The sequence below is a fragment of the Trachurus trachurus genome, assembly GCF_905171665.1.
Source record: "Trachurus trachurus genome assembly, chromosome: 13".
Lineage (NCBI taxonomy): Eukaryota > Metazoa > Chordata > Actinopteri > Carangiformes > Carangidae > Trachurus > Trachurus trachurus.
Window position 1 is genome coordinate 9,133,027 of NC_139892.1, and position 14,123 is coordinate 9,147,149.

Here is a 14,123-nt window from a genome sequence, read left to right on the forward strand (position 1 = left end):
TTTTTGGCACTCCCCTAAAAGTTAAATTCTGTTAACAGTCCTGAGACAATAAGGCTTTAATTAATCACCGTCGTCAATGTGCGGTAGATAATAGATAATGTTCTTGACTTTACATAAATATTTGCAAACTCTAGCCGCCACCGAATGTGTCAGTCAGTCAGTCAGAAAGGCAGCTGATCTAATCTGGCTGTGGTCTGTGGCAGGCAGCCCCAGCGGGTTGCCATGGGAGATGAGAGATACTGATGTTACTGGAAAGAGAGAAGGACGGGGAGGAGGAGGAGGAGGAGAGATGATGAAGAAATCACAGACAGCTATGAGACAGGGTGGGGGAAGAAAAGGGATCAAGTTGAATGAGGGTTAAGAGCGGAGAGAGAGACGTCGAGGCAAAGTGCAAAAGACAGAAAAGTGTCAAATAGACGTCGTGTTTAAAAAAAAAAAAAAAAGTGACAAGGAAGCAAAGGAAGACAGATAGGTGTCTCGTGTCCTTGCTGTTGTCTGCTGCACTGTAGGGGATATAGCTGATGATTGAACACACTTGTCAGCAGCACAGGAGCCCACTCACACGCTGCCAGGGCCTCCGATGCATCAGTGCGTCTTTTAAACTGTCACGGTCAACAGTCTGCGAGTGAGAGGACGTTATATGATCCATACAACAGGAGGAAGGAGGAAATGGAGAGGGAAAGCTGCTGGTTCAGGGAAACATCTCATTTGCTCTTGTTGCCTTTATATGATTCATCTCAACACAAACACACACTGTGCTGCTGTGACATAACTATAACTATCTACAGTAGCAGATGCAGACAGCTGTGCTTACTGTTGGTCTGACAGCGCAGTATTGACTCTAATAGGTCAGACTGCAGCACTGTCTCAGTTTACAGCACCTTTAACTGGTTAATATTAAAGCACATCCCCGCCCTCACCCTCCCCTCATAGGGATCAAGTACAGTATAGGAAGTGTGACTTGTTAACACTGAATTCTGCATATTTATAGCGTTAAAGCCCCAGTGTGTAACTTATTTGGCTTTTTATTAGCAAAAATCAAATATTGCTTTCATAAACGGATTTCACTGAAGTCGAATCACACCCACATACAAATGAAAGCTGTCTCGTACCTTAGAATGAGTTGTTACAAGTCGTTACAAATACATAATTGGTCGATGCACCGAACCGAGTTGTTGCGTCGCCATTTTTTTTTACGTTCAGTGGCAGCGTGACCGTAGGTAACCACGGAAACACAGAAAGTTTTCCAGGTAGCGCCTGTTAAAACTGTCACCACTGTGTAGTGTGAGGAAGGACGGAGGCACTGATGTTGCATTCAGGTGCAGTCAGGCAGATGGCCATCGGCAAACCAACCGGATGTCGTTTTACTCGACGGGAGAAAGACGGTAAAACGTGGGTCAGGTAAACAATACGACATCACCATGACAACATATTGTCACGCCTGTATTGTTTTGCCTCGTGCTGGCGGACCACTTGTTTACATAGACGCTTGTTTATCCTGTTACATGCAGCGTCTGTTGTCTGTCTGACATCTGCCCGATTTCATGTGAATGCAACATCAAGAATACGTTCAGATATGTAACCGCACTGCAAGATGGGGGGAATTCCTACATATTATACCTTTTAAGTTAGATTTGGGATGATATCTGTATTTATATTTGTAATTATTGAGCCCTTGATATGTATTGTGTATTTGTGAGATATCTTTATGCGCTATGATTTCTCTCCAGTTGTTATGTGTCGGCTGATTGGCTTTGCCAGCTGCTGCCCATGGGCCAAAGCCGACATAAGCCTGATGATGATGAAGCCCACTGGGCGAAACGCGGTGCTTTACTTTTAATTTCAATAACAAATCAGTATTGAAATTACCACATTGTGTGTGGTGGAACTCCTTCCTTTCTTCCTGGTTAATATTAAACCCATTGATAAACTGTGTGCTTGTTCTTCTGCCTTGTCTTGTCACTTCTGTGGGAGCGGTGATGAGAGATTGATAGTTTTTCACCGAAGTGCAGGTAAGCAGAGCCGAGAGTGAGTATTAGCTTTTTTATTACAGCCTCACTGTCAAAATGTAGCCATTTAGAGTTTTTTTTTTACTGCCGTTGAAGAGACTGTAAAACACCAGTTAAACACTACTCCAGACTTCACAGGTTAAAGAGCCACAGTTCATTGGTAAGGCATTCATTTCCCTGTTTCCTCTCGCTCCGTGTTTTATGGTGCTACTGAGTGCAGCGGCGCCCTGGCACATTTAGAAGTGTAAGTTAGTGTGTGTCAATTTCAGTTGAAGCGAGTCAGAGTTCATATTTTTATCAGTGAGACTGGTTCCTTCCTTTTTTTTCTCTCCATTGGTCGTATTGTGTGTGGTCGTGGTAGCAATTTGAAAGAGGAAACATCGCTGCGGTTGTAGAGAATCTACCAGAGGTGTCTGTGTGAATTTCCCTCACCCTTTTTTTTGTCACTGGATTTTTAATTGCGGTGACAGAAACTGACATCTCCTTTGTGTGTGAGTTGCCGAGTGCATCTATGTGCGCACACACTTGTATAGCTACTGTAACAACTACCCTAAACAGCAGCTCACATTACACATAGGCTACACATTGTAGGTGAGTCAAAACCGGAGCTCGGAGGCACAAACCATTATCGCCCTCGCAGCTTGTTGATGTGACAAGGTGGGAGCCTCAGGGACCGAGGATGTGTGTGAGAGAGCTGTGTTTATGTGTGCACGTGTGCTGCCGGCTTTCTGAGGAAGTGGCTGCTTATCAGCGTGTGTGCATGTGGGCGTGAGCGCCTGTTAGGAAAGTCTCTGCACTGCCCTGCCCTCTTGACACGGCTGAGTTTAGACTGTGGAGCAGAGTCAAACACGCCGCTGAGCCAGATCTGCTGCTGTAAACACCGATGTTACACATCATGTAAGGCCCTCTGCATCCAGATGTTTGGGTTTTTGCATCGAGTGTCAAAAAAGAAACACTCCAACAGATGTAAATTAAGGATGATGACCTAAACTAAACATGTGTTTTGTGGTTGATTTTTACTTCTAAGTCAAACTTTAGCAGCGTTAAACTCTGTTTTCACAAGTTTCTAAATCTTCTCCTTTCTGTGTTTCAGTCCGCAGAGTTCTTCGATATGCTGGAGAGGATGCAGGTATGAAATTTTCATACTTTCCACGTTCTTTTCTTTCTCTGTGAATCCAGCCTCTCCCTCTCTAGTAATCCTCCTATACTACCTCTATCTCCTCTATCCTCCTCCTCTCTCTCGCAGCCGCGCTTCGACTGTACTGCTGAGCGATAATTGCACTTTTGCAGTCTTGCCTTGTTGTCTGTTCCATCAGGATGTTGTTACACTGGGTAAAACTTTGAACATTGCTGCGAGACGCCGTCCATCAACTCGTCTTCTCTGACCAAAACTAGATTCAGTACAGTACTGTACATACAGCACAGGGATAAGAGACCCTGATGATTCAATCAGCGTGGGTCAGCTGGGTTCAGTCTGTTGCTCAGATTGGTTTATGGTCATGCTGGGGTCACGGAAGAATAAGCTCTGGAGAGATCCGGACTCCTGTAACTATTTTCTCCTTCTCAGTATGGAATACATTGATTTTTTTTTCCTTCTTCCTCTTCTTTTTCTTCTGAACAAAGTCTGTCTCTCTCTGTATGTGACCACTTTGTGCTCTCCGCAGGCCTATAAGGGCGCAGGCTTTTGAGGAGTGTCATGACAGATGGGAATGTAAAAAAAAAAAAAGTGAGAGGAGGAGGAGGAGGAGGAGTCAGGAGGTGGGAAATGTAAGGTAGAAAAGAAGAGAGAGTGAAATAGAAGTAGAAGGAAGATACAAAGATGAAGAGAAATACTATTTGCAGGCTCTTTGTGGCGAACAATGGCTCAGGATGGCAGTTCTGAAATGTGTCCAGCGACTTGAAATATTAACGTTAAAGTATAAATGAGCTCCATATTCACACAATCGGATTTTCTAACAAGTGCAAGATCCAACTCACCAGGGCTGTTAATTGTCACAACATACTGTAAATTAAACCTACAAGTCATACCTTTCAGACAAACATGCTTGTTTGGTTCCAGGCTCAACAAAATTCACATCTTGGATCGATATACTATGAAATGGTTTATCATATAAAGGAGCGGCTTCAGTAGGAATGAATTGAAAGATGAACTAACTCACAGCCGGGTTTGGCCTTCACACGACGAGATTTGTCGACATAGCATGATGAGAAATAGAGAACGAGACGAATGGGCCCTCATCCTTCGGTTTTGAATCATGAGACACTGAGGGATGAAAAGAGACGAGGAGGAGAAAATAAATGCAGCTTGAGGTGAGGGAGCTCCTTACAGCCTGACTTGACTGAAGACATCAGCGGGGTTATTTGGAAAGTGTAACTCGTGGACGGCAGCCAGTCAATGCGGTCCGGTGATCAAAAAGTCTCACACACACATACATACACACATTCATGCACACACACATTGTGCACCTCATCCATCTTTTCAGGCAGCATCGACCGGCTCTCCAGAGCTCTGCCACCAATAACTCCACACGTGGAGCTGAGTGTTCAAAGTGGGATCTGGGCTGCGCTGATGAAGGTCAACTTTTTGATGTCCAACTTTTCTTCTTCCTCCTCTAACTTCAGCCCTCCTCCTTCCTCTACTCTTTCCTCCTCGCTTCATCTTTGTTCTTCTGTCAATGACTGAAAATTGAAGCCTCTTAGGAGCGTCTTTGTGATCAGCCTCATACTGTGGACAATGACTCCCCTGTGACTGTAACAGCTGCTCCGTCAATATGCACTCAGACACACACACGCACACACTGCAGACTATGTGTGTGTGTTGAAATGAATGCTATCTGAGTCTTGTTATGATTGCTGGGATAAGAAATGATGGCACTGGTGTGTGTGTGTATGTTCAGCACTCATGCATTTATTTCCTCACTCCTGTTCTCAGTAGACGAGCTGTTCCACTGGGCCTGTACCAGTAGTAATTGGCCAATTTACTGTGTGTCCACCAGATTGGCTTTTTCGTTGTATCTGCATATATCTACAAAACACTGTGGGCTAAAAGGCCTGGAGCGGCTGTATTCCCAACAAATGGTATTAGCAGTTAGCAGAAAAGGAACGTGTCTGGAAGCGGGAATCAGAGAGAGCTGGAGGGAGAGGATGATGACTTAATGTCTGTATTACCTGTGTGTGTATGTGTGTGTAGGAAAGTACATTAGCATGTATGACTCATTCAACTGTCATCCTGGCAAATGAGATGTGAAAACACACAGCATGTTCTAGGAGTTTGTTTTTTTTTAAATGCAGAAAAAAAAAGGGAACTTGCCTTTTGACCCGTGTGCTTTTCCGTCCTCATGCTGCCGCGTACGGACAATAATAAGGTCCCTAAAGCTGAAGAGCCCAAAAGATGGAAGGTGTGACCAGACACGCACTTGTTTTTTAAAAATGTTTTCTGTACTGTAGATCTCATCGGTTTGTGTCGTTACTCCCCTCCTCCCCCCTTTTCTCCCTCTGCATGTTTCCCTATAGAGAGCCGAAGTGGAAGCAGGAAGTAACGTCGCCATGGCTCCTCAATTCGGAAAAAGTCTCCATGTAAGTGAACGGGAGTCAACATTTTATTCCGTGATCCGATTGAATTGTGTCATGAGAAAAAAAAAAAGACCTCTACCTGTTTAAAACATCGCGTTTCATGCCAAAAAATGAGCAGTTTATCGTAAACTGGCAACAGAAGAATGTATTTCGTGTGATGACGTTCCACTACGGACTACAGATTGTCCCACAAAAAATACGTCACCAACCGACACGGGAAAGGGCGGCATGTGGTGTGTGACGTCACCTACGCCACCTGTAGTCTTTCTGGTAACGGATTTTTCTGAATTTTATTTTACAATAGTTTTATAACAAACTGCTGATTTCTCGGCATGAAATGTGATGTTTTAACACTCCTGTTGTCCTCCTGGGTCAAGGAAAAAGGAAGGAAGGAAGGAAGGACGAAGGGAAAGAAGGAAGGAAGGAAGGAAGGAAGGAAGGAAGGAAGGACAAAGAGAAAGATGGGAGTAAAGAAGAAAGGGAAAAGGAAGGAAAGATAGAAGGAGGGAGGGAACAGATTGGGTCAATTGGATCAAAAGAGGAAGGAAGAAGAAGTAAGGATGAAGGGAAGGAAGGAAGGGAAAAAGGATTGTGGAAAGAAGGAAGGGAGAAAGGAAGGAAGGAAAGAAGGAAGGATGGAGGAAGGAAACAGATTAGGTCAATTTGACCCAGAAGGACAACAGGAGGGTTTTAAACAGGTAGAGGTCATATTTTTTTCTCATGGCACAATTCAATCGGATCACGAAATAAAACTTTGACTCCCGTTCACTTAACATGGAGACTTTTTCCGAGTTGAGGAGCCATGGCGACCGTTATACTTCCTGCTTCCGCTTCAGCACTGCTTCATTATGCTTCCTGATTTGCTCTGTGGTTCCTCCTGTCTCGTCTGTCAGGCTTATGAGTGATCCTGAACTGAACACTTTTCAGATTTTTCTCAGGCCTTTTTTTTTTTTTTTTTTTTTAAAGTAAGCAATCAATAACCTCCTGATCTGATTGATTATAAACTGAATGAACTTCCAACCGCCAATTGATCCTCTCCGGGGGCCAGTATCCTGACTCCTGACTGCTGCTGCAGAATATAAATGACTGGCTGGCTGGCTGACTGTCTGTCTGTCTGTGGCGCTGCGCTCTCGCTCGCTCGCTAGTGCAGACGCCGCCCGGGCCTCAGCAGCATTTTAGAGGTCATGCGCTGGAGCGGCGCTACGCCAGCAGACTGCCAAACCACTAAAGGCTCATTACAGCCCTGGATCCCGGAGGCTATACTCAATTAAAACGGGCTCTGACATCACGACGGCGCGGGGGTGACGCCCTCATTGACGTGCGCTGATGATGATGACTCTGCTGTTTCAGGCTGTTGCATCATCGCCGCACCTGACGGCCCACCCTACACCCTGCATCCCTCCTCCTACGTTTACTCTCATGCCCCTGTTGTTTGTGTTTCTGCTTGCAGCTGCATGACTGTGGTGAAGGTGAGTGTTTCTCACTCGCGTTATAATTGGAGTTTTTAACGTTGTGTGTGGCCTCTTGTTGTTCAACAGGATGACTACATCCCCTACCCACGGATAGAAGACGTGAGTCATGTTTCACACTCTATATAGGCTACACTCATAACACATATTTACACCGTTCTCATGTGTGACCATTAGCGCTGAGTGTTTCCGACAATAGATAAAGCATTTGGAGCCTTAAGGACCTTAATTATTTTCTGCCCTATGATTTATTTCAAATTGTCAAATTGAGCCAGAGATGTGGAGAGCTAATTGACCTAAGGTGTTTGCATCAAATTCATTTGTAAAATATCCTAAAAAAGGCTTCATGCCCAGTTTTTTGTAACCTTTTCACAGAGCCCTGAATCGTGAATCTGATTGTGTCTAACTTAAAGGGATAGTTCAACATTTTGGCAATTTGGCCCATAAAGGTTTGTTACCTTTAATTGTCGGCGCAAGCTATTTTTTAGAACGGCAGAGCTCCGCCGTTCTAAAAATAGCTTGCACCGACAATTAAAGGTAACGGACCTACTGCTATGACTATAGGGATTTTGGCGATGGGCCAATTTGCCAAAACATTGAACTATCCCTTTAAGTAATGTCATCACCTCGCAAACCCAATGTGAAGGGGATAGGGGGTGTGGTGGATCGCGAGTTAAATAGGATAATATAGTAATGTTGAGAATGCTATTAAATCTTTAGATAGCTCGCTGTTGCTAGGGGTAACCCCAAATACTGAGATTTTCTGCCATATAATTAATGATTATTGAGCTTTGATGTTGTAATTTATTAGATTTTGACTTGTGTCTCCCTCTCTCCTCTTTCTAAGGTCCTGGAGAAGGGTGGTCCGTACCCACAGGTGATCCTGCCACAGTTTGGGGGATACTGGATTGAGGATGTGGAGGCTCCAGCGGGGACGCCCTCCTCCTCAGAGTCTAGTTTCTGTGAGGAGGAGGACAGGGAGGAGGGCATGAGCCCGGGCGGGGGGCACAGTTACCGACTGGAGTGCAACAGCACAGCCAGGGCCTACCGCAAACACTTCTTAGGAAAGGTCAGTGCGTCACTTTTGCTGTACATTTGGCGGAGAAAAAGACTATTGTTGTTGTTTGACCTAAGGTCTCACGCCCTCGTTTTTCACTCTTCCACTTCCAGGAACACATGAACTATTACTGCACCGGCAGCAGCATAGGAAACCTCATCATGTCCCTGAAGCACGAGGAGGGTGAGGGACAGGAGTTCTTACGAATCATGCTCAGGTACAATAAACAGTTAAAGCAGTGTTTTTCAACCTTGGGGTCGGGACCCCACGTGAAATGTGTAGGCTAGTATTTGATTTAAAAAAAATTACTGATAAAAATATTTTCTTAACTAATTATTATTCTTTTAAAATGATGACTAAAACACCATGCACAATCTTAAACAACTGTATTCTATACTTTAACTTTCTTGAATATAAATTGAGTTCAAATAAAATGCAGCATATAAAAATATCTGAGCTGGTGCATCTTGATTGACGGACGCAGGGTCGCCAGAAATTTGTAATGTCAAAATGGGGTCACGAGCCAAAAAAGGTTGGGAACCACTGAGTTAATATAATATAATATAATATAATGTTCATGTTGAACCCTTTTTTGGACAATTGATGTTTCTCATGAATGCATAGCTATCCACAAGTTTCTGAACGTCATCTCTGGTGGAATTGTACGTTTACATTTCCATGGTTTTCAGTCGTTGTGGATGGATCTATTAACGCTGGCTTTTGATATCCATTGTTAAAAGCCGGTGTGATGATCCATGCGTTTTACAGATTTTCATTGAAAAAAAAAAAAAAAAAATCCATGCATATACCGCGACTACCGAAACAATGGAAACCTAAACATAAAATTCCAAATTCCGGAAGAGCAAAACCGGCGTTCAGAAAAAGGTGGATACGCTTGCCTGCTCTGCTGCGTTTCTGTTTAACTGTTTGACCATCTGAAATTTGACACTAGATGAAAAATGAAGGGATCAAATCAAATTATCCTGATGGGAGCAGAAATGTTTAATCAAATTTCATAACAATCAATCCACACAACAGTGGCCAATCTGGGCTGAAGTCGTGGGCTCACTAACAGACAGACAGGCCGACATTTCCATCCGCAGAGCAGCGTTGCAGCCACGGCTATAGAAATAATAATAATAAATCAGGCCTGCAAATGGCTGCAGCTCCGAGTTATGATTAATTTCCGAGCTGATTTGTGGTGCTGCAGTGAGCAGCTTCTCTGCCATTATCACAGTTGGTGACATTTTCGTGAACAGGTGACAAAAACAACGCATTAATGCTCTGTTCTTGCTTGTGGGCTGTAGGCAGATGATGGCTGAACTCTTCTTCGACAGCTGACAGAGATAACGTTGCCAGTATCGCTTGGCATTAATGAGTTCATAACTAGCTGCTGTCCTGTTTCTCCTCGTTGAAACCTGCTCAGACTAAACTCATCATGATCATTGCATTTTTTTCTTTTTAATTTCACCAGGCCATAGCATATAAACTAAACATCAAACGTTGCAAAATCTCTTTGATGGAATAAATCTCTGAATCCCGTTGCAGGTCGAGGACCAAAACAGTCCATGATAGGATCTCTTTAGCAGGAATCAGCCAGCTGCCAAGTGTACCTCAGATTGCCAAGGTAAGAATGTGATATATAAATATTATAAATGTATAAAGAAGCCCACTTCCCATGAATTCCTTTCCCTTTTTCCGTTCTATGTGCACACAATAACATCAAAACATTACGACAGCTAGAAGTGCTCGATAAAAGGAGGCTTGTTCACTCTGAGGAAGTTATTCAGCAGCTGACTGATCTCATACTTCAACTCACAATTAAACTGAAGCAATACATTTTTTCCAATGCATAAAAATGTAATTCAACAAGAGAACAACTCAAAATGTTATTCTAAGGCATTTATGTAGAGGTGAACATGAACAGAAAGACAGAACAGAACGAATCTGGTCACGTAGAAGAAGTGGGTTTCTTTATTTATATACATCCAAAATGAAATGAAGAGTTGGTAATTGTAAGTCCTTGAGATTCAGAGAGGTAGGTTGTGTAGTGTTCATCATTCTTTCTTTTTTTTTTTTAACCATTCAGCAAAGTAAGCCTCTGTCTGCTTTTCCTCCAATAGCCAAAACCTGCACCTCATTATGTCAGTAAATCCTGTGCAAGTTCATATTCTTACAGCCCCGTCATTATTACCGTACAGTAGCTTTTTGGGCATTTAATTAGTGTGTCTCAGTAGCATCATAATTATCTTGACTTAACTCACTATTCATTTATTTTTTATTTTTTATTTATATAAAGCTCCATATACACTGCCTGTCCAAAAAAAAAGTCACACACCGCTTTTAGCTTCGATTACGGCACGCATTTGCTGTGGCATCGTCTCAATAAGCTTCTGCAATGTCACAACATTTATTCCCGTCCAGAGTTGCATTAATTTTTCAAAGATTTTCAATGGGGTTCAGGTCTGGACTCTGTGGTCACATTGGACCACATTTCTTCCTTGAAGATGATGGTTCCCTACTATCCTTCCAGTCTTTAATAATGTGTTGGCCAGTTCTTAACTCAATTGTAGCAGTCTCAGCAATCCCCTTCGATGTTTCATTTGCTTGATGCCAATAATCTGACCCTTCTGGAACAGATTAACATATTTTCCACGACCACAGGATGTGTCATGCTTGTGCCGGCATGCTTGTTTAAGAAATGAGACTGCATCAGTTAGTAGTAGTAGTAGTAGTAGTTTATTCGATCTTTTACACAAAATTATTTACAGTTGAGCATCAATCACAGTCAGTCAACCTTCCATAATACCATCATTCGTTCAACTAGTTCATCAATAGATCGGATACTAGGTGTAGGCAGAAGCTATCTACTGTAGCTTATAGATGCCTACCCTTCAATTCAATTTTCCATTAAATCCATTAGAGCTCTTCATGATTTCAGAGTCATAGAAAGAAACAAGTATCCAATAATGAACAAGTGTAGCCAAAAAAATAAAGGAAATAAATTATTTAACAGCATTACAGTTGCAATCAACACCCAATTAATCAATCCTGTTAATAGCGTTCTATCATACTATGTTTTAATCTATTTTTGTTATCTATTTTAGTTAGGGTTAAATAAGTTGTTGCCACCTGACATATAATCATCTATACAGTAATTATCCAATGGGAGGCTCTTACCTATTGGCTTAGGGTGAGTTTCTTTTTTGGACAGCAGTGTATATCTATCCATTATATCCATTTAAAGTGAGAAAACGTGTTCCACAGTGAATTTGTAGCTATTGCTGTTTTCAAACTGCTACCAACTCTCTCCAAATGGTCTCTCTTTTTCTAAATTGCAGCTTCTGTGCGACGACGCCACAGGCCTGAAGTTCAACCCAGTCCTGTACCCTCGGGTGAGTTTATTTCTGAACCCTCACATTTATGCATTTATGCAGTCGGGATGACATTAGTTGCCCTCTCCTCCCTCTGTTTGCTCCTGTGAGAAGAGAAGTGGACGCTATAGGAGGTTAAAGAACAAAATGCAGTGCACACTAATATATGCCACCGTTTCATGGCAGCCTTCATTATGGCCTCGTCACATAAATTGGTGCAGTGCTCCTTTGAATTAAAACGTTTGACCACATCAACACCGCCATTAACTTTTCAGCCCCCCTCTGACTCTTAATCAGAATGAATAGTGAGCAACATATCACATTTTACCCCTCTAACACCTGCCCTGTTCAGTAAGTACATTATTCAAAAATGATCGATGGCACATGGGGACAAAAACAACTTTCTAAAATGGACACGATGGATCTGCTTCTCCTCCTGTGAGCCTGGTGGAGGGGGTGTGATGGAGCACGCTCTCAGCCTGAGCCTCAGGGAAGGAAAAAAAAAAAAAAACCATCTGTGTCTCAGTCTGCAAGAGGCGGCGACAGGATCACTGCCCTCGCTGTGGGGCCGTGACAGTTTGTCACATGTCATCCTTATGCAACGAGTATCCGATAAACCTGCCCCGGAGACATTTTTGAACAGGAGGAAAATATGTTTTCCGAACTTTTATGGCAAACACAGAACGTGCAATATGTTGAAAGACACGAGCATTGACAGCAGGGTTTAATCGAGGTCATTGTTACTGTTTCTGTACAGGGCTCGCAGTTGATAGTGGCTTATGACGAACATGAGGTGAACAACACCTTCAAATTCGGTGTCGTCTACCAGAAGTTTGGGCAGGTAGGTGAACTGATTACACTATGCCAGCTTATATACTGTTTTTACTCCCTGTTTTCTGTGTCCTCTAACATTTCCACATCGCTTCTTCTCAGACATCAGAGGAGGAGTTGTTCGGGAACAATGAGGAGACGCCGGCTTTCAAGGAGTTCCTCAGTGTCCTGGGCGACAATATTGAACTTCAGGACTTTAAAGGGTAAGGGGGGAAAAGAACCGGAGTGAAAAAGGATGAGGAGAGGGATGCCATTAGAGTGTGTTGCCACAGAGAAGAATAGAAGGGTTTAATTACTGTAACTTTGGAGTAATCTGTCCTGCTGTTGCAGAGGCTTTAGTGTACATTATATCTGACACTATTTAGATTAGCAGTTAACCTTCCTCTGGTGTTCGGGTCACCAGTAGTGACCCGTTTTCAGGTTTTAAATGCATACAAATACCACATAGATTTGTTTATAGCGTCTAGGCTTTTTGACTTTGTCAGGAACCTCTATTTAAACAAAATTAAACAAAAAAAGAAATTTTCACAAATTTTTAAAATACTCTGGTTAAAATTATGACATTTGTGGTGTTAGGGTCAATTTTGACCCGGTTATTACGATAAGAACAATAATGAAAGTTAAAACTAAAACCATAAGTGCAAAACCAACCTTTTCGTGGATAAGGAAGCCTAACAATGTAACCAAGAGATGAGAAACAAATGGGATGATAAATGTGTTTTACAGCTGATTTAAGACTCAGGTCAAAACCAACCCTAACACCATAGATGGCAGTAGAAAGCTGACAAGAGGAAGGTTACATTGACGACAAGGGGTATACTGAAAAAAAAAAAAAGCCCAGGGAACCACACCAAAAAATATTAAATCCAAAATTTTCATGGATAAGGAAGCCTAACAATGTAACCAAGAGATTGGATGAAAAAAACAGGTAACACTTTATTTGACGCCTATCTCTATAATGCATTATAACCATACTTATAATGAGATATAATGTTATAGCACTGTATAACTATAGTTATAAACACTCATAAATGATCATAATGCTTTATGACAATAATCATAACACACTATAAAGCATTTTATTGTGACTTATAAGGTCAGGTTAGGTATTATAATAAGTTATAATTGTTACAGTAGTAACTCGTTGACAATGCCCACATCGATAATGCTTTATCAATATGTAAATTGGCTTATAAACGTGTATAACTATCATTATAAACACTCATAAATTATCATAAGGTTTTAGTTATGAACAAAATGTAATGAACAGTCATATTAATCCTTATTGCTGAAGCCGGGGAGAGCATGACGTGTGTGTTTTGATGTGGTGACAGGTTTCGCGGTGGGCTGGATGTGTCCCACGGACAGACAGGGTCTGAATCCGTCTACACTGTCTTCAGACAGAGAGAGATTATGTTCCATGTGTCGACCAAGCTTCCCTTCACTGAGGGAGACGTACAGCAGGTACAAGGCTTTACTGTGGGATTAGCTGCCAAGCGCAGATGCTTCGGCTCAAACATATCAATATTAAATTGGTGAGGTGTGGCTATTGACAATGTGTTAGTTAAGTTAAATTGCTCCTATGTAAGCTTTGGCTAAATGTTAAATCAATTGTTTGCACGTCACTTGATGCAAAACCGCTCAAATCTCAGTTAATGGCAAATGAATCCCTCTTGTTTTCAGTGATTTATGTGTCACAAAAGAGGGTTTTTTCTAAATAAAAGCTGTTTTCTGAGCTGCACAAACAGGAAATAAAATCTGTTGAGCAACTAATGAATCTATTCTTCTGTGCCTACGTTCAGCTCCAGAG

The 14,123-nt window shown here is 42.3% G+C and overlaps 1 protein-coding gene across 1 annotated transcript in view; it reads left to right on the forward strand.

The window, feature by feature from the left end:
* Nucleotides 1–14,123, forward strand: part of rap1gap2a (RAP1 GTPase activating protein 2a) — a 102,516-nt gene that overhangs the window by 73,477 nt on the left and 14,916 nt on the right. Inside the window, exons 4-13 of the mRNA XM_083985846.1 lie at nucleotides 3,103–3,138; nucleotides 7,121–7,153; nucleotides 7,899–8,120; nucleotides 8,222–8,325; nucleotides 9,657–9,735; nucleotides 11,450–11,503; nucleotides 12,240–12,323; nucleotides 12,416–12,516; nucleotides 13,648–13,777; nucleotides 14,116–14,123. The exon at nucleotides 14,116–14,123 is cut by the window's right edge and continues 148 nt beyond it. Of these exons, the coding sequence (XP_083841972.1) occupies nucleotides 3,103–3,138; nucleotides 7,121–7,153; nucleotides 7,899–8,120; nucleotides 8,222–8,325; nucleotides 9,657–9,735; nucleotides 11,450–11,503; nucleotides 12,240–12,323; nucleotides 12,416–12,516; nucleotides 13,648–13,777; nucleotides 14,116–14,123 (851 nt within the window). The remainder of the gene's footprint in view (nucleotides 1–3,102; nucleotides 3,139–7,120; nucleotides 7,154–7,898; nucleotides 8,121–8,221; nucleotides 8,326–9,656; nucleotides 9,736–11,449; nucleotides 11,504–12,239; nucleotides 12,324–12,415; nucleotides 12,517–13,647; nucleotides 13,778–14,115) is intronic.